Source organism: Besnoitia besnoiti, chromosome XI (genome assembly GCF_002563875.1).
Source record: "Besnoitia besnoiti strain Bb-Ger1 chromosome XI, whole genome shotgun sequence".
Classification (NCBI taxonomy): Eukaryota; Apicomplexa; class Conoidasida; order Eucoccidiorida; family Sarcocystidae; genus Besnoitia; species Besnoitia besnoiti.
In genome coordinates this window covers 1258663-1275858 of record NC_042366.1, presented here as the reverse complement: position 1 = coordinate 1275858, position 17196 = coordinate 1258663, and the positions used below count along the sequence as shown (strand labels likewise).

General features: G+C 56.6%; 2 protein-coding genes across 2 annotated transcripts; one reads left to right on the top strand and one right to left on the bottom strand.

Annotated features, from left to right (window-relative positions):
* Positions 1 to 129: 129 nt before the first annotated feature.
* Positions 130 to 7723, bottom strand: BESB_020620 (cullin family protein; the record flags this gene model as incomplete). Its single annotated transcript, XM_029360771.1, has 15 exons — positions 130 to 288; positions 434 to 501; positions 721 to 817; positions 1181 to 1470; positions 1939 to 2046; positions 2180 to 2589; positions 2872 to 2971; positions 3159 to 3248; positions 3625 to 3946; positions 4454 to 4717; positions 5150 to 5340; positions 5676 to 5742; positions 5880 to 6065; positions 6792 to 6891; positions 7455 to 7723. The coding sequence occupies 15 exons, from the start codon at positions 7721 to 7723 to the stop codon at positions 130 to 132; spliced, it is 2721 nt and encodes a 906-aa protein (XP_029216130.1).
* A 4296-nt stretch (positions 7724 to 12019) lies between these two features.
* Positions 12020 to 13533, top strand: BESB_020610 (uncharacterized protein; the record flags this gene model as incomplete). The annotated part of the gene is made up of 4 exons (XM_029360770.1): positions 12020 to 12083; positions 12555 to 12669; positions 12987 to 13146; positions 13426 to 13533. 4 exons carry the CDS (start codon positions 12020 to 12022, stop codon positions 13531 to 13533), a joined length of 447 nt encoding a protein of 148 aa, XP_029216129.1.
* Positions 13534 to 17196: the final 3663 nt, after the last annotated feature.

Genomic DNA, 17196 nt, shown 5'->3' with positions numbered 1-17196 from the left:
TTTCTTTTTTGCGAAGAGGCGAAACTTCAACTTCTGTCGCTCTGTGGCTGAGGACCGCAACGCTAGCCGCGCGTGTCTCTGCGTCTGTCGCCGTTCTCGCGGAACGATCTCTTCGCTATTTTCGACATCTTAGGCGACGTAGCGATAGAGGTTTGAGTTTTCTCTGTCGCGCTCCAGGAACTCGCGCTCGATCAAGTGCTCAAGGCGCTTCTTAATCAACTTTGGATTCGGCTTGAAAAAGCTCAGCTGACTCAGAACCTCAGCGAGCAGCTGCTGGTGCTGAAGAACCTGAGGACGACGCAGCGATAGCCAAAAAGCTGACGCAGAATGCAGGCACGAGCGTTCTAGTTCCCCTCCCCCCCCGGCGACCCGGTCCCCGTAGAGACCACAACAGAGCAATTCTGCGGACTTCCACCCCGCCGCTGGGACTCACCTTCCTCGCCTTCATGATGCGCACGATGGCGGCCTCGATGGCAATCGACCGATCTTCCTCGACGCGCTCTGCGGTTAGAAAAAAACGAGAGAAAACGCAAGCGCGGAACCCTCAGACAAGAGAGCCCTCCCTAAGTCGGTGCTGGGAAAAAAGCAGCGCAGAAGGGCGTTTCGAAAAGGAGAAGCAGGCTTCGAGGCAGGGCGACGTCGCACTCTGCGCCTCTCAGATGCGCGGCGGAGAGAAGAAGAAAAGGCCGGAACTCGGCGATGCAGACGCTGCGCACGCACCTCGAGATTGAACTTCTTCCTGAATTGGAGTCGGGATCTTGATCTTTCGGTTCAAGCAGGTAAAGCCGGCGTTGACCTGGTACTCGTCTTGGCTCAGCTGCGAGAAAAAACAAGAAAGAACCCGAGATTTCTGGCGCGAAAAACCAGAGTTGAAGCCGGACGACCACGCGACGCAGCATGCAACAACAGAAGAGCCGAATCCGGTTGGTTCTTCTTCCCAGGTTCCTTCAGTTTTTGTTGACCGGTCAGGCGCTCAGCGCTTCACTGTCTTACATCGCGTATGAAAGCCCCGCGCCCCGTCTTCTTCTCTGTGCATCTTCTTCCTGGTACGCGTCTGGTAGGTGTCTGCGTGCACCAACTCGCGTCGCGACCGCCTGTCCACGCCCTCTCTCTCCCTCTTTTTGTTTCATGTTGCGTGCCGCTTATCTGCCTTTTTTCTCTCTTTTCTCTCCCTGTTTACCTTTCGGATGATTTTGAATCGGCCTAGGAAGAAGCTTGCCAGCATCTTCTTAAGCATCGTTTCGTCGAGCGCAAGGGCCTCCGTCATCATCGCCACCGTCAGCTTAGGATCCTCCCGCGCCTCCGCGTGACCCTCCACGCCGCTCGCCTCCACAGACGGCGAAGAGGAGGCCGCCACCGCACCAGGTCTGTAGGGCGAGTCCGCGTTGAAGAGAAGAAGCACGCAGGCTTGGTAGGTGTTGCAGATGAGGTCGTGCCGCTTCTGAAACTGCGCACTGACCACGACCGTTCCTGACGAGACACCCAAGAACCAAAAAGCGAGGAAGGCCCGTCGCGGCCGGAAGAAATCCCCAAGACGCAGGGCATCGCAAGCGAGACGCGAGGCGCAGATCTCGGTCGTGGAATCAAATAGTCTCCAGTGGAAAGTTTTTAGGCCTGAAGGGGAGATGGGTGCCACGTGAACAGCAGGTGGACATGGGTTCGCCGGTCCTACGCGATCGCTCAACAGCGAATTCGTCAGGCTTCTTGCAAACCTCTTTTCGCGAAAGGAAAGCGGAAGGCCGGTCTGAAAGAGATCGCCGAGCATGCGCAGGTCCCACAAGACGCCCCCCCACGGCGCTCAACCGCTGACCCGTTCCTCGCCCTCCCCCCGTCCCCCTCCCGTCTGAGAACGCGCAGATCAAAGACGAGATCCTGCTCGCGCGGCCTCGAGGGCGGCGAGGAGGCTTCTGGCTAAGGGCTAGGAGTTCAGGCTCTCACCTAGAGAAGGGATCCACGTGACGCGCCGGTGCTGCGTTTGACTCGCGTAGAACTCTTCGAAGAGAGCCTGGCAGTGCTTCATGACCGGCGGAAGCTTGACTGTCGTCGCTGGGCGGAGTCAGCACACGCAACACACGTTGGCGTTCAAACGAGGCGGGAGCGTGTCGCGCCCTCGCCTCCTCTCCCTCTCTTCTTTCCTCCGCGGCTGCGCGGCCTCGGTGTCTGCCGACGTCTGCCTTACTCGGGTAAGTCGGCCAGTAGCCGGTCGTGAGCACCTGGGCGGAGAACTCGACGCCGTCGACCAGCGCGAAGGCGGCGCCGGGGGTGCCAGCCTGCCGCGGGGGGGCTGCTGCGCCCAGGACCGACACGTTCTGAAGGACGGCGCGCGCACGGGCCTCTGTCTTCTCCGCGCCCTGCGCGCCGGCCGTGGAGGGGGACGAGGCGGCCGAGGCGGCCGCCGCAGCCGACTGCTCCAGCACCCAGGCGATGAATTTGCGGTATGTGTCCGCAGCCGCGCCTAGGTCGTGGAGCATGCCCTCGAGCTTGGACGTGAAGTGCGCGCCGCACTTGAGCTTCAACTTGCTGATGACGCTCTTCTCGAGGTCCTCGCTCGCCGACGTCTCATGCAGCAGTCGCCGCGCCAGCTGCGACCTGAAAAGAGAGAAAAAAATAAAAGAAGAGAGACACAGACAAAAGGGGCATGACCTGCTGAGAGGTCCGAGGCAGGCAGCGACTCAGCAAACCAACGAGAGGACAGAGCTGGACACCCACAGCCGCGAGGAAAGACGCAGCGCCACATCTGCGGCGCGCGCTCAGAGGCCGCAGTTCAAAGGCTTCAGGAAGGGCATTTTACTCGCTTCATAGAACGCCAGTCGCTTCATAGACAGCACTCCGGTCGCCTCACAACCGGCTTTAGAATCGCTTCAGCCTCACCTGTAGCACTCCGCGAAGACGTCTTTTTCTGTGACGTAGTTGAACATCTCGACGACACGAACAAGCATCCGCTCGATCTGGTCTTCCGTCCTCTTCTCGCCTGTTGAGGAAACCGCGAGGAGAGGGGCGGACGAACCGAAGCTTTGAAGGAAAAATGGCACGCAGAGAGAGGAAAGATGCGCACGCCGAAGGCTGCCACAGCGCGTGAAAAGAAAAGAGACTTCAGTGATGTCATCGGTCCATCCGCCCGGAAAAAGGCGAGGCCAAAACACCTCGCCTTTTCTCACCTGTCTTCTTAAGGAGGCGATCGCAGAAGAAGGAAAGAAGCTGCGCGAAGTTCTGGCGGCCCATGTCGCGATTCACAAAGTGTTCAAAAGCTGAAAAACAATCCGAACCCGCGGACATCCAAAAGGCTCGAGTCCACCCCTGATCTCAGGCGGGCGCCGCCGCCATCACTCGAGATCGACAGATGCCTTCGCGCACGCTGTGAGAGCGGCAGCCCTCTCCCTTCGGCAGCTGCGCTGCCAGCAGCTGAGCCGGCAGAAAATAAAGGTCAAGGCGTTTGCATTCGCTTGCTTCAAGCCTGCATCCCGCGACTTCCGTATTGTGAGTTTTCTGAGGATTCACGCAACGAGACAGGCTGCGTCCGCTGCGTCGTCGAGCCGCACAATAACAACATATGCCAGACACGGGAATGTAGCTTTGAGCAGCCAGCGGTCGCGCGATATCTCAGGTGTCTGCGTCGAGCCTCACCTTCCTTGAGCGATTTCTGAAATAGAGGATCGGGAGTGCCGAGGCTGACCACGTCGGTCTCGGTGCGCCCTGGTCCCGCCGCCATCCAGGAGGGATCTTCGTACGGCCGGAAGAGTCTCTGCTGCGTGTTCGAGCCGCAGAGGAGCGACCGCGAGGAGGACGCTGGCGAGGAAAGCAGAAAGCACTCCTCGAGAATCCGCTTGAACTTTTCGTGGAGATCCAACAGGATCTGCACAAACGCCGCATCCGCCTGCTGCGCCTCCGCGACCGACGTCGACGCTGACGCCGTCGCCTCCAACTGCAGCAGGCGCTGATCCACGATCTGCGCGGCAAAGATACAGATAGGCACACAGACAGACACGGAGAGATTTAGCGACCGCCGTTGAGGCGCGCGTGACAGCGCCGTGATTCCGTCCTGCGTGGCTCAAAATGGAAGCGACAGCTGCCACTGAAGCCTGCTGCGCCACGCAAACCCTGCAACGCATCCGCAGCTCAGGTGTCTGCGTCTTGCGTGCGAAGCACAGACGATCTGCTTCAGAACAAAGAGGAAATTCAGCTAACAAACCAGCCACGCATTTAGCTCATTTAGTTTTCCTGTCCACCGAATCTAGAAAGGGAGGCAGGCTTAAGAGTATGGATGCCCGCGGTCCGCCGCGCTCTATTCGGCAGCAGCCGTTTATCAACTTGCGCCGTTTCCCCCGAGATCTTTCCCGGCGGCAACCTGCCGACGCATGCGTGCTTCGTGCCTGAGTCATCTGCGTGTGTGTCGTCTCTAAGGTTTAGCGTTGCCACCGCTGATTTCTAAAGGCAGAAAAGAGGCGGAACGAACCTTGTTTCCCTGGTCCGAGACGAATTTCTTGAACGTGAGGGCGATGGCCTCCACGCCGCCTTCGACGTAGCTGAAGAGTCGGTGCGCCTGTCGCAGCTCGTCGCGCTTGTCGTGAGCGAGGAGGTACGCAATCGCCGTCTCCTTCTCAAGAAGAAGACTCTGCCGCGCGGACAACAGCGCGTCGAAGACAACCGCTTGGAGCTTCAGCTTCGTCGACCGATGCAGCACCGTGCCGCATCGCCGCTGCTCCGCGAGGAGCGCCTCCTAACGAAAAAAACCGAAACAGATTCGTGAATGGCGCAAACGTGTACGAGGCCCGGCATGCAAGGCATGCAGGCACGCATGCGCGTTCGCAGGCAGCTCAAGTCGAAGGGGGGAGGACGAGCTGCAAACTGCGGAAAAAACTAGAAACAGATCCGTGTAGCGGCCGAGAAGGGTGCGGCGGGGTGGGACTGCAGCCCAGGCAGAGCGACGAGGGGGGAGGCGGGGTGGGAGGCAGGGACTGTCTGCCAAAGGCCTCTGTATGTGCGTTGCAGCCCCCGGCTGAGCGGCTCCAACGCGCAAACAGAGATCCACAAGCAGTGGCCGCTTCTCCGTCGGAGTCCAGCCTCACAAAGAAGCAGAATGAATCTACGCAGACGTGTTTGCAGGGGGTCACGGATGCGCGTGGCGCTCGGGCTCGCGGCCGCGGTTCACCTGTGCGCGGTACATGTACTCCGTGAAAGACATGTTTTGTATCCACGTCGCGGAGAGGCGGGTGTAGTAGTCCGCGGACTCGGGCAGCAGGTAGTCCTCCAGCTCGCGCTGATAGAGCGAGAGGCCGTTCGCCTCGAGCCCAATGTAAATATACACTATCTCCCCAAGCAGCTCCTCATCCGTCCGCATCCCTAAACAGACACAGTCGGCACACATCTCGCCCTCCTGGGCATGCATTCGTATGGATGTTTTGCTTTCTAACTCTGTGCGAGGCCTCGCGTATGCAGTGCCTTCCGCTCTTGCGAAAGGTGCAAAGTTTAGGGAGGAGTCAATGCGGAGTTGCAGCATCGCGGCTGTGCGGCCGGGCTGGCGGGGTCCGAGATAGATGCATACGGCTGCAACCGCATGCCAGAAGCTCGCCGCCCACATGTGCATGCACATATGCGTAAACGGATATACAAGCATACGTGTGTAGATCAAACAGCGCACATACGCAACGCACGAGGCTCTTTCGGGAAAATCTCACCTTCTCGCTGTCTCTGGATCGCGCGGAGAATCGCTTCTCGCAGGGGCACGCGGACACGATTGAAGACCTGGGAGAAAGCGCAGAAACGCGAAAAAGCCGATGAACCGGAGAGGACTCTTTGCCGCGGCGGACACGGCGGCCTTTGTCAAATGCATGAGGCCAAATGCCTCGGATCGCGGAGTTTCTGCGCGCTTTGCTGCGTACCAGCTCTTTGAAGATGAGGATGCCTTTGTGATGCAGAGGCTCCTCTGACTGGAGCTTCACATAGTACCGGTCCAAGTAGACGAAAAAGCGCTCGAGCCAGCTGACGTAAATCTTGTGGTTTTTCCATCGCAGCAGCAGCTCGCGCAAAAGCTCCTCCTCTGTTAAGCCCTCCAGACGCGGAACGACCTGCGAGACAACGCCGAATGCCGAGTGAAAAGGATAAAAAACGTAGCGCTCGCCGCGCAATGGGGGGACTCCTGAGAGACAACCGGTGTGAGGAAACGAACCACGTCCCTCTACAAACCCCCTACAGACGCAACACGTGGAGCTTCTTGGAAAGAGATGAGAGAAAATATTCAAATATTTATTTATATAAATATATATATCTCGTCGTGCTGCAGAGGTCCCTTCCTCGTCATTTATCATTGTACCATTCCAAACTCACCCCAGCTAATAAAATAGGTTTATCTAAATCTCTTTTTGGCAATAGAATATAGGAATCTGAAGGGCGATTTAAGGGATGTAAAGACGCTCAGAGTCTAACTGTTGCGCCACCTGGGTCCGAAAGGCGAGCTACGAGGGCGTGCGGGGCTTTATCCACGGAAGGCGACGGCAGCGGAAAAAGGCGACTAGGAGCAACAAGAGGCGATGTTTCAGGTCGTTCGCCTCGCCAGAGCTTCCAGTGCACTCCCTTTTCTCGCCATCTTTCTCCCTACCCCGTCTCTGTTCAGTTTCTCTCCTCGTCTACGAGGCATCATCTCCGCGGCCATCTGTCCTCCCCCCCCCCTCCCTCTTCGCTACAAAGTCGCGTCTTGCGCAGGTTTCTGCGTAGATGCCCTATACCTCTGTGAGCTGCTGCGTGGAGTGCTTTCCTTATCCTCTCGAGCCTCCACTTCCAGTCTCGCGTCTCACCTCTCGGTTCACGTAGGACGCCAGCGCCTCGCCATAGCGCTCATAGAGCTGTGCGGACCAGTTGTTTGGGTAGCGCTGCGTGCACATGTTGTACACCGTCCTGGAAAAAAAAGAGCGAAAAATCAGAGGCAAACGGGTGTCCGCGCCATCTTTAGAGAGACAAAGAAAACCGAAACACACGCATAGACGCATATGTGTCCACGCTAACATGAAGGAGGGGGATGGGAGGCGGCTGGAGACCCAGTCCGCATGGAGGCTCCGTCAGCGAAACACGTCTTCAACAAATGGGTTTCTGGGCCCCTCTCTGAGCAGCGTCTGCCACATTTCTCCTTGAAAAAAGATTTTCGAGCTCTACATGCCCGCGAGACGACTCCACGCCTCCCGCCGGTTCAGTGCTTCCTTCTTTCCCCAGCCTCGGCATTTTCGGGCGATGCGGGCGGAGATGTCATCCAGGCGGACGGATGTGTCGTCTCCCCACTCCTCAAGCCTGTCCACGCGCCGACATCCCCCTCCTTGCCCCCCTTCAGAATCACCCAGACAAACTGCGCGAGCCCTCTCAAGGCGGTTTTCTTCCCCTGTCTCACACTCTCGTTTTCTGCCAACTCTCTGCCCTCTCGGAGTCTGTTTGGGCCGGTTTCGGGCCTTCTTCCGCTCGCGACTTACGTGTACATGTCGGAGTACTCCTTGCGCGTGAATATGCAGAGTTTTCCATCTTTTCTCCGGCCGAGGGCCTCTCCAGTTTGCAGGAAATGCTCGAGGCGCCGAATCGCGCAGTCGCGCAGCATCGTCCAGCCGGCCTCCAGCTCCACGATCCCCTGAGGGCCTCCCATCGCCCGCGCGATGCCCATCGAAGGCGCCAGGCTTTCCTCTGCGGCGGGGGAGGACGAAGACGAGGAGGAAGAAGAAGAAAACGAAGAGACGCGCGTCGTCATCTTGGCGAGCGGGGAGTGTGCAGAGTTTTCGGTTGCGGGCTGAGGGAGAAAGAGAGAGGAAGACGAAAGAAACGCGAGCGTGAAACGCCGCGAACGCGAGTCCGAGGCGGCCGTGGCAGAGGAGACGAGACACGACGAGAAGCACAGAATTAGGAAGCGCAAAAAAACTGAGAATCGGTGCAGGGGAAAGAATATGTATCAGGCCAACACCGCAGGACGGACTAATCACAGGTAGTGTCTGACGCCCACCTCCCTCTGCGTGAATCCACTGGCGCCCAGCGCACGCGCGAGAGCGTCGAAACCTGGGTTACTCTGTGTGGAACCTATGTATCTGATGTAACTCTAAATCGATTTTGTGTTGGCACTTTATATTTTTTTTGTAGGTTGCATTCTAGCGCGCCAGCTTGCGTCGTGTTGCACCGCCCGCCCTGAAGGCATGCAGGCGAACGTGACTGGAATTTATAAAACAGGATTGAGCGGCGGGTTAGTTTCGACGCGCAACGTAGCGCGCTTGAGTGGATACCCAGGGATCTGCATGCCCTACTTCACATGTTCGGTTTAACATGTAGCTCGCGCCGCGCATTACGCAGGCATGCGAAACTGCGTAGGGACGGAGACGAATGGCGACAGAGGAGATGCCTACCGGGAAGGAGCGGCTCGAGGCCCGCGGTCGTCCTAGAGGTGGTGACGACCCGAAGCGTTGAAGCACGTCGAACGCTGCGGCGCGCGTCAGAGCATGGCGAGGGGGGCCTTGCGCACCTTGATTTTCCGCGCTGGGCAACTCTCCGGTAACTATAAAACAGCGAAACCGACTCAAAGGAACCTGCGAGAGAAGAAAGAATCGCCACTGAGGCGTCGCGCGCAGTCTGAGAACGCGTGGGCAGCCTCGGGGGCGCAGAGAAGAGACGGACGGACAAATCTGACTAATGAGAGAGGACGAGGAGACGCGGGTCGGAGAGGCAACACCCAGCAAAAAAAAAAGAGGGAAACGAAGCAAAGCAGAGACAAAAAGAAGACAGAATGCGCGCGCGTACAACAAGGATGATACCTCCGCGATCCGGGCGGCAGACCGGCGGCGAGACAGAGAGCAGATATCGCGAGAGAAGAAAGCTGCGTACTCCCCTGAGACAGAAAACCACGGGTGGCGGAAGGAACGAATCTTCGAGAAAAGACAAGGGGGGAAAAGAGAGGTGGGAAGGCAGCGACAGAAGGGGGAGAGGAGAAGCACGAGTGTGCACCGTCGAATTCGGCTTCTGTTCAAAGGCCAGGCCAAAGAGGCGAAAAAGCAGCTAGAGGCGCGAGACGAAGACAGGCGAAACAGTCTGATAACCCAGAAGACGAGCGCGACTTGGCCCTATTCAAGCTGTGAATGATCCTACGAGGGAGACGGCCCCAAAGGAGCGCCGACACAGAAACCGCGATAACAGGGGAAGGCAAAAGGCAGTACGGCGAATGGCGCGGGAAAGGGAAGCGGGGGGGAAGCGCGAGAGGGAATATCGCAGCAAGCCAGAAAAAAGAAGAAGACAGAAGAAAAAGAGGAAGATCACACGATCAAGGGCAGCGCGAGCCGCTTGCCCAGACTGCTCACTGCGCCAGGAGCAGGCCGAGGCTTGCGAGGGGCACCGACGAAATGGAGCGCGAAGACAAGAAGGGAAGATGCACAAAAAAAGAGAGAGTGTGACAAAGCTGAGAAACTGGTTGGAACAGACCAACCAGTTTCTCAGACCGCGAAGAAGGGGCCCTGTCGTCACGAAAAAAGAACTAGGGAAGCAGTACTCGACGCGAAACAGCGGGCCGCCAGCAGGCGGAAGAGCTTGGGAGAGAAGCCGCAGGAGAAAACTGCGGGGGAATTCGCCGCCGAGGGCGTCAACGGCAAGCGCCAGACGCGCGAGAAAGCGAAAAGTGAGGATTTAAAGTGGCAACGTTTGAAACGAAGAAACGAGATGCGAAAAGAAGCTCGTGTCAACGGCCGAACCCAGCAGGCCTTGTCTTCTCAAGAGCATGCATGCCAACAACCTCTCGCGTTTTCCAAAAAAAACGGGACCCGCCAAACAACGTCCTCCCTTTTTGGAGAATAAGAAAACTAGGTCTTTTTGCCACAGGGAATCCCGCGCATGGAGTTTTGCAAGCCAGCAAAACACGTCATCGAGCTCATTCTCCGCCGAGAAACCGGAAGAGACAGCGGCCCGACAAAGAGAGGCGGAGGCAGGGTTGGCCTCAGAAGCGGTTTACGTCACTGAAGAAAAACTCCCGCGCATATGCATCTAGCAAAAAATGTTTGCATTTAAAACAAACCGCCTCGAGGAAGCATCGAGAAAGGACTTGAACATCTTTCCGGGAGGCTTACTTGGGGGAGGAAGTGTGAGTCTGCCGTGGCGGCGACCCCTGGCAGTACACGCGGCGCTCGATTTCAGGCAATGAATGTGCACACGGGTGCACAGTCCACTATCAGGGTTGCACCACGACACGACCTCGTTAGATGCAGCTGTGCATGAATCCAAATCTCACGCGAAAAGGGTAGCTTCCGTCGCCTTAACAGGTGTGCACGAATGTCAATGTACATCAGCAGAACTGCACTTCGCCAAGTACGCTCACAGAGCTACAAGCGTGGAATGCCAGTCACGATAATAGTTTCACACCTGCCCGGCATGCACAGACCACATGTATCTGTGTCGATCTGCACATGTACTACCCTAGTTGTTTGACGGAGGAACTGAAAGGCGCGCACAGTGCAGGGTGCAGCAGGGAAAGATTTACACGTCGGGGGATCCATAGCCTTTCGACGGAGGCTAAATCATACTCTGGACTTCTGCAGTCATACAGAACTTGGTTTTCTGTATCTCGTAAACCGGAGTCAGCTTCATTATTCTGGGAACTATAAAGTCGTGAAGTCAGCTGCGTCTGTACTCGTAGAAATGAACAACGCCAATGGGGTTCGCACTATGTGGATCGTTAGCGTCCCGAGATGGTGTACGACAGAGGTCTTCGCACGCGGCGATCCGTGTGCGAACGTGCTGCGATGCTGACTTATCGGCTCCAGCCGATTCCCTGTATGCCCGCGCATGCACCACGTGCCCTCAAACTCTTCACCGCACGACGAAATATTGTCGTTTTGCGTAATGGAGATGAGCTCTCCATTGATCCACAAAAAGACTCTAGTCAGAGTGTGCGGTTCGTTCTCTTCACGGAGTCCGCTTTCTCTGACGCAAGTCAACTAGGGTTTTCCACTAACGAAGCCTGCACTGCTCTAGAATGCTAGAGATAATGTGGCATTTTCAGCACTTCTTAATGCAGGTTCGGCTGTTGTACGGTGTAAGCACATCGGGTTTTGCTAGGAACATACTAACGAGAGGGGAGTGGCGTTTCCTGCTCTGTCTTTTTCGCATCAGATGCATTGGCCCTAAATGTTTCGAATTATATGTCCTTCTGGTCTTGGCATTCTATCTTGTAGAGGCGTCTAGAGTGCCGCTCCCTGCCGTTCCGGCACGCTCGACTTACGGCAGCTGTCGTGGACGCGAACAGATGCGCCGTCTTTTGTATACAAGAACGTATCGGAACCTTACACTAACGAAAACGGCAAAGTTGACCCCATTCAGTTGACCCCATTCATAGTCCTGGATGGATCTGTCTGTGCAGAATTCGGTGTTTTACGACCGAGCAAGAGCCGCGTAGTTTATCAACGCCGTGCGTACTCCAGCGGCGACCCTGATATCTTCAGACCTCTGCTTCGTGTGAGGCTTTCGCTCTAGTCAGAAAATCGATTCACCTGGACGTCTAACATGTCGGATGCCCCGCGAGGAGAGCCGGTCCCGCTACGTTAGCTCCATCCAAGCGGCCGCGCCCCCTTCTGCCCCTGGGGGGAGCTGCGAAAAGTTCGAGCTGAAGCGCCGATTCGCCATTACGCGAGAGTCGTGAAAAGCTGTCATCATAAGAGCGCACACCATTGGCAAGTACAGGAGGATAAGCCATTAACTCCGCATCCGGTTTCGTCTGTATCAGAAGGCGTCGGGAGACGATCCGTGTAGTTGCGTTAATCGCGGACGGAGGAGCCTGTTGTCTGAACTCCTTCGCCTACTCCGTTTAAAGCACACACAGTCACCTCCCTAGAGAAGCTCGTGTCGAAAGGCGCCAGGACACTGGCTTGCTGCTGGCTTCTACGAGAGAGAGGTAGTTTTATGTCATTCCTTTTAAAGGATTCGGTGGCGCTTCGAGGCAAACGGGTAGTCGCGGCGATACGCACAGGAACACCCTTACGCACTGACGCATGAAACGCATTCTTCGGCCCAGGAAAACCCAATGTGGCGGACCCGAGATTCTCAGAAAAGTGATGAAGATGTGGTGAAGGACCTTGGACGCTGCCGTAGGTCTGCGCAGCACCGCGGCGGGGCACGGCGGTGGTTGCCTTTTCTTTCTGCAATTTGCCTGTCAGCGCGATATTGCGACTCCGGCACGCGAATAGAGTTGCTGTGCTTTCCGGAAGTCTGCAAGCGCTGGATCGTGCTTACTTGTGTGTGCTTCTCCCGGGAACGGGCTCGCCTCTAAAAAACGTCTGAGTTGCTGGCAGTGGAGACGGCACCGCGGAAGTAGTTGAGTTCCTCAGGTGGACGCGGAAGGTAGAACGGACACGCTCTAGTCGCCAAGCTCCGTGCTTGCACATTCAAGCAACTGTTGTCGAAGAATAATAGAAAAAGTGTTCCATTCGGTAATTGCTGCTGGTGAACGAGGTGTACGTTCGGGGAGCAGTCCCGGAAGAATGCGTCGGGTTTACACTTAGCTGAAATCGAGTAGAAACCCGCGATTCGAGGTATCTGTCGTTTCTACACTGGCGCAGGTAGCCAGCTTGCGGGCGAGCGGGTCAAGAATGAGCAACGGGCTGGAGAATGCCACTTCGATGCTCACGCTGACACCGCTGATGCTGCGGGCATCGGCGCGGCTGAAGAGAACAGGTAAACATTCCTCGGGGATTCTCCGAGCGAGCAGGCTACAAGGCTACAAAATACTGATGAAGCTGCAGAGAATCTCTGTTGTGCCAGTCGGACCAATGTAGTCGAACCCACGCTCTTGCGAGGGAATGCAGTCCCAGGGGGAGCATGTATAACGCCACGCACTCCCGGCTGTCAGAATCGGTCTGCTGGTGGCTAACCGCAGAAACAGCACACATTCGTACGCACACATTCGACCCATCTCGTTGCAGGCTACCCGTGCAGGTACATAAATGCCACGAGTGCTGCACTGTAGCACGTGTGTAGACACTTTTTTTCAGCGAAGGCCAAGCGGAGACTCCGAGTCTGGAGGATGCAGATTTCGAGATGTCCAACCCAATAGAGGAAACAGAAAAAGACCTTCGCGAGTGCTTCAACTGCAATCCTGAGTTCGGGATCAATCTTGCTCCGCTCCTTGTTGGCCTGTGCTCAGATCGCACGGTACGACCAGAGCAAGGAGGGTTTCCAGCTTCAGGCTGCTTGCTTGTGCCATCACGTGAAAAGTGAAAAGATGTCGCTCGAAGTGTTTGTCCGTGCAGCTGCGCCCTCATTACACAGGCTCCTCAAATATGGGGAGGCGGTGTTTGAAGAGCCTTCGTTCTGTCTGCGATACACGGCCTTTGGACGGGCTTTACACATGGCGCCGCTGCTCTGAACACCTCGCTCCTCCAGACTATACTGAACATTAAGCATCCCATCTGCCATGCTGGTGGATTTCAGGTAATCGAACAAGACGAAGCCTGGGACTACGAAGCACTCTTTCAAGAAATCTCGGAAGACTTGGCGCGAGAATCGGCTGAAGAGAATCCTACGGCGCAAGGCGGATAGCAACCGAAAAATTGAACTTTTGTCGTGGGAACTAGCGATCCCTGCTGTGTTCCCGCTGCCTTGACGCGGATAGTTTTGCCTTTGAGCTGTACACCTCCAGAACTCCGAGTCTAAGACTCTCCGCGGTTTGGTTAGCTCGCTGCCATTCAACATGCCAAAGACGTGTGAACCTCTCCCTCGAGTCCCACGACTCGCTGCCGTGTCAGTCGCACTTAATTCGACTCGAGCATCCTCTCTCTTTCGTCGCTCTGAATTTCATGGTCGCGCGTGAAAGTTGCTGTGACTCTCCACATTTTATCTAATATCTTGTTCAACGCGCCAGTTAGTCTAGGACACACTGAATCGATGATATTCTGTACACCTGAACGATCACCTTGAACCGCAAACATCGGTCCGCTTCGAGTTTTCACAATCGAGTTCGTAGCAGCCCCTGGGCAGTGAGATAAGTCAATCTGTCAGCAACCCTCGTGCACTACTTACTCCGCGTGAACCGTCACAGGGAGGCTCAAAGATGTATGCCACCGCAGGACAGACAGCCGTAGAACGCTCCATCACAAAACAATGCGTACGGGAGAAGCCATGACTGTTGTCGCCTCGCTCATGCGGATGCCTACCTGTTCCGGTATCACACTCGACAGTAGGGGAATGGAAGGTTTTGCTAGACACTCCGAGTGGTGTGGAGCACCATCGTTCCGCGGGAGGTCCTTCTGTGGAAGCTAGACACGGATGAAGGGCTCGTATCGCCACGAGCCGCCCGGTCACACGGGCATGGAGTCGTTTCTCTGTATGCTTTGCTTTGGCGCGATGCGTCTATGAGTCAAAGACATGCACTCTGTCGTGTGCTTACAGAACTCGCAGAGAGCTTAGACCACATGCGAAGGAAGGCCAGTATCGGCCTCTTGCCATCGTACATTTCTGCCATGCAGGGGGATTACGCCACGTTCCACTCAGCTTTCTGCGATTCCGAGGCTGCATCCTTCTGCAGTACATGCACGAGGTCTCTGGTGGTTATGCGATTGTAGCTATTGGTTTTTGCCTAACTGACTCGCTGTGTGAGTAGAGAAGAGCCGGCGCTGCACGACTGCCGTCGTTCTGTGGTCGCCAGTACGACTCAAGCCCACAGGCGAGCCTCAAGGGGAATCCGCGTCTGTTCGACAAGAAGCTTCGCGGCTGCACTCCGTCAGGCCACCCTGGGGATGTGGATATTATTTTCTGACCTCTACGGATCTCATCTGTTGTGCACTGCCATGAGGTGTTTGCGTGTTTTCCACTGTCTTGGTGAGTCTACGCAGAAGCAGCGGGCTTGCACATTCCGCGGCGTCCCGATGGAAAGCGCATAATCTACTTTTGTGAAGGATCCCAACTCCTTTAGGCAAACCGAGTCGAAGCCAAGCCGCGAAGCGGAACTGCAAAGAAAACAAGGGGTTTCGTGGAGAAAACTGGAAGAACTCGCCTCTGCGGCCTCAGGCCCTTGAGCGGGTCGTCGGCGGCGTGCACGCGAAGACTCCGCGTGGAGCCGGTTCCTCTTGTTTATAGCTGGATAGACGCGAGGGAGTGAGTTCGCGTTTCTCAGGTCGGTTTTTCGCGCGGTATGTGGGTGTTTTCTTGTTCTCTGGCTCGCGAGTTTGCCAGGATACGCTTTTGTTTGCCAGGTTGCCGCGACCCTTCGCAGTTCTTGTTCGGGCAGCGCCACCCTCTCGCGTTTTTCTGCGCTGCTTTCGAGAGTCGCAAATGCGGTCGCCACTTTCGTCTTTACGGGCGCGCGCGACGGCGGGTTAGCTTTTTCCCTTGGGTTATTCGCGTTGTTTCTCCCTGAGGCAGCGCGATTTTCGTGTTTTTTTCGTGCAAACGCTTTGCCTTTCGTCGGACTTTGCCAGCTCGAAGGGCAGCTGCGCGCCCATGTCGCTATTTTCTCGACCCAAGGCGGATACTACTAGTCGCCGACATGGCGATCCCTCTTTAGCTCTGCTTTCCACGCGAATGAACGCAAGCGCACGAGTGGAGTCTCGAGGAACTTGCCGCGTTGCAGAAGTCGGCAGCAGGCCCGCGACACGATTCGTATTTTGTCTCGTTCTTTCGGCCTCTCTCCTGTGGAATCCGCCACGCCAGCTTTGGCGGCTGCACGGATCACCACTCGTACCCGGCGCGCCCTTTCCTGCGCAAGACTGTCCCCCTTGTTTCCCAGGCTTTTCTCCGGCAATTTTCGCTCCATTTTCGCGAGTTAACGAAGGCCGCTGTGGACGCCTCTGTGCCTCCCCGTTTGTTGACGCGGAGCTTTGGAAAAACCGAGAGACGAGGACGAGTCGCTCGCAACCGCACGGGTCGTCCAGCCGACTCACCCAGAACTTCGCTACCAGTGTATGCACACTGCAACTCCTCAACTTCTCATATACTCCTCAGAAAGAACTCAGCAGATCGACCAGAGCTCTTTGAAGCACCCATTTCGACAGGAGACGCTGCAGATACCTACACGCCAGCCGCGCTGCGAGGGGATGTCCTCACTGCATCTGTGAACTCCTCCCGCTCCTCCTCCTCTCCTGTTTCGTCCTTCGTCGCCGGCTGTCCCCTTTGTCATCTTTCCTCGCAGATTCTCTGCTTTGTCTTCGATTCGTTCGGCCCGTCGTGCCCTTCTTCTCCTGCCCCTCCTCTGTGAGCTAGGTTGGCTGGAAATCGTACCCTCCTCTCGCCGCGCGCGCCTTTCTGCACGCGAGAGCTGTCCTTCGGCCGCTTTCTTCCATTCTTCAGCGGCCGCTTCGTTTCTGTTTGCGTTGATTTTCCCGCGCCTCCTATCTTCTCTTCGCTTTTTCGCCTCGCCGGCGCAAGCCCCCAGCAGCGTGCTGGCAACACACCCTGCCTATGGTGTCTCTTCGTGCGTCTTTTTCCTGGGTGTGGGCGTGTTTTCGTGCTTCTTCGCCTGCGGTCCTCCGTGGTTCGTCTGGAGCCCTGGGGGGCAGGGGCTCGTGCCGCGCTTCCCGATCGACAGGGGGGGCATACACGGGTCGCGGTCTGTGCGGAAGATGTTTCTCTGTGCGCCTTCCGCCTCTGCTTCGTCGTCAGCGCTGTGTCCTCGCCTTTGCTTTCTCCATGTGCTCCGCGGTGACCGACTGGCGAATCCGCACGCGTATGCTTCGCCCTGATCAATGTGCACGTCTGGCGCGACGCCAGACCGGCGTCGCTACCGTCATCATTCCGAGAGACCTCTCTGCCCTCGCCCGCATGCTGGAGAAGTATAGCTGCGCTTCCAAGTGATTTCTGCCTTCTACGCATGCGCCACTGTGGGCCTCGTACGAGACGCAACACATCTGGCAGGCGCGTGCTGCTGAGTGGGTAAACGCGTTCTTCTGTGTGAGTCGTGTCCGTCTATTAAGAATCTCTTATCAAAGCGCCCCTCCAGTTTTTGCCTCAAGCCATCGACTCTGACTTCCTGCTCCGCGCTCGTGGGAAACCGTCCGGCGGCTCCGTGCATACCCGCCTTCGACTCCTTTTCTTCGGTGTGCCTCTGGGTCGTTCTCGCGCATTGTTGCATCACCGTCGACTGTACGTACACCTGGTTCACTCGGTTGCCGGTTTGAGGGACAGTCTTCGACCTCCTTTGAGTGGTCGCGTTTGTCCGTCTGGGCTCAGCCTTACGTACACGGACTCCTCATATCCGGCATTCTTCAT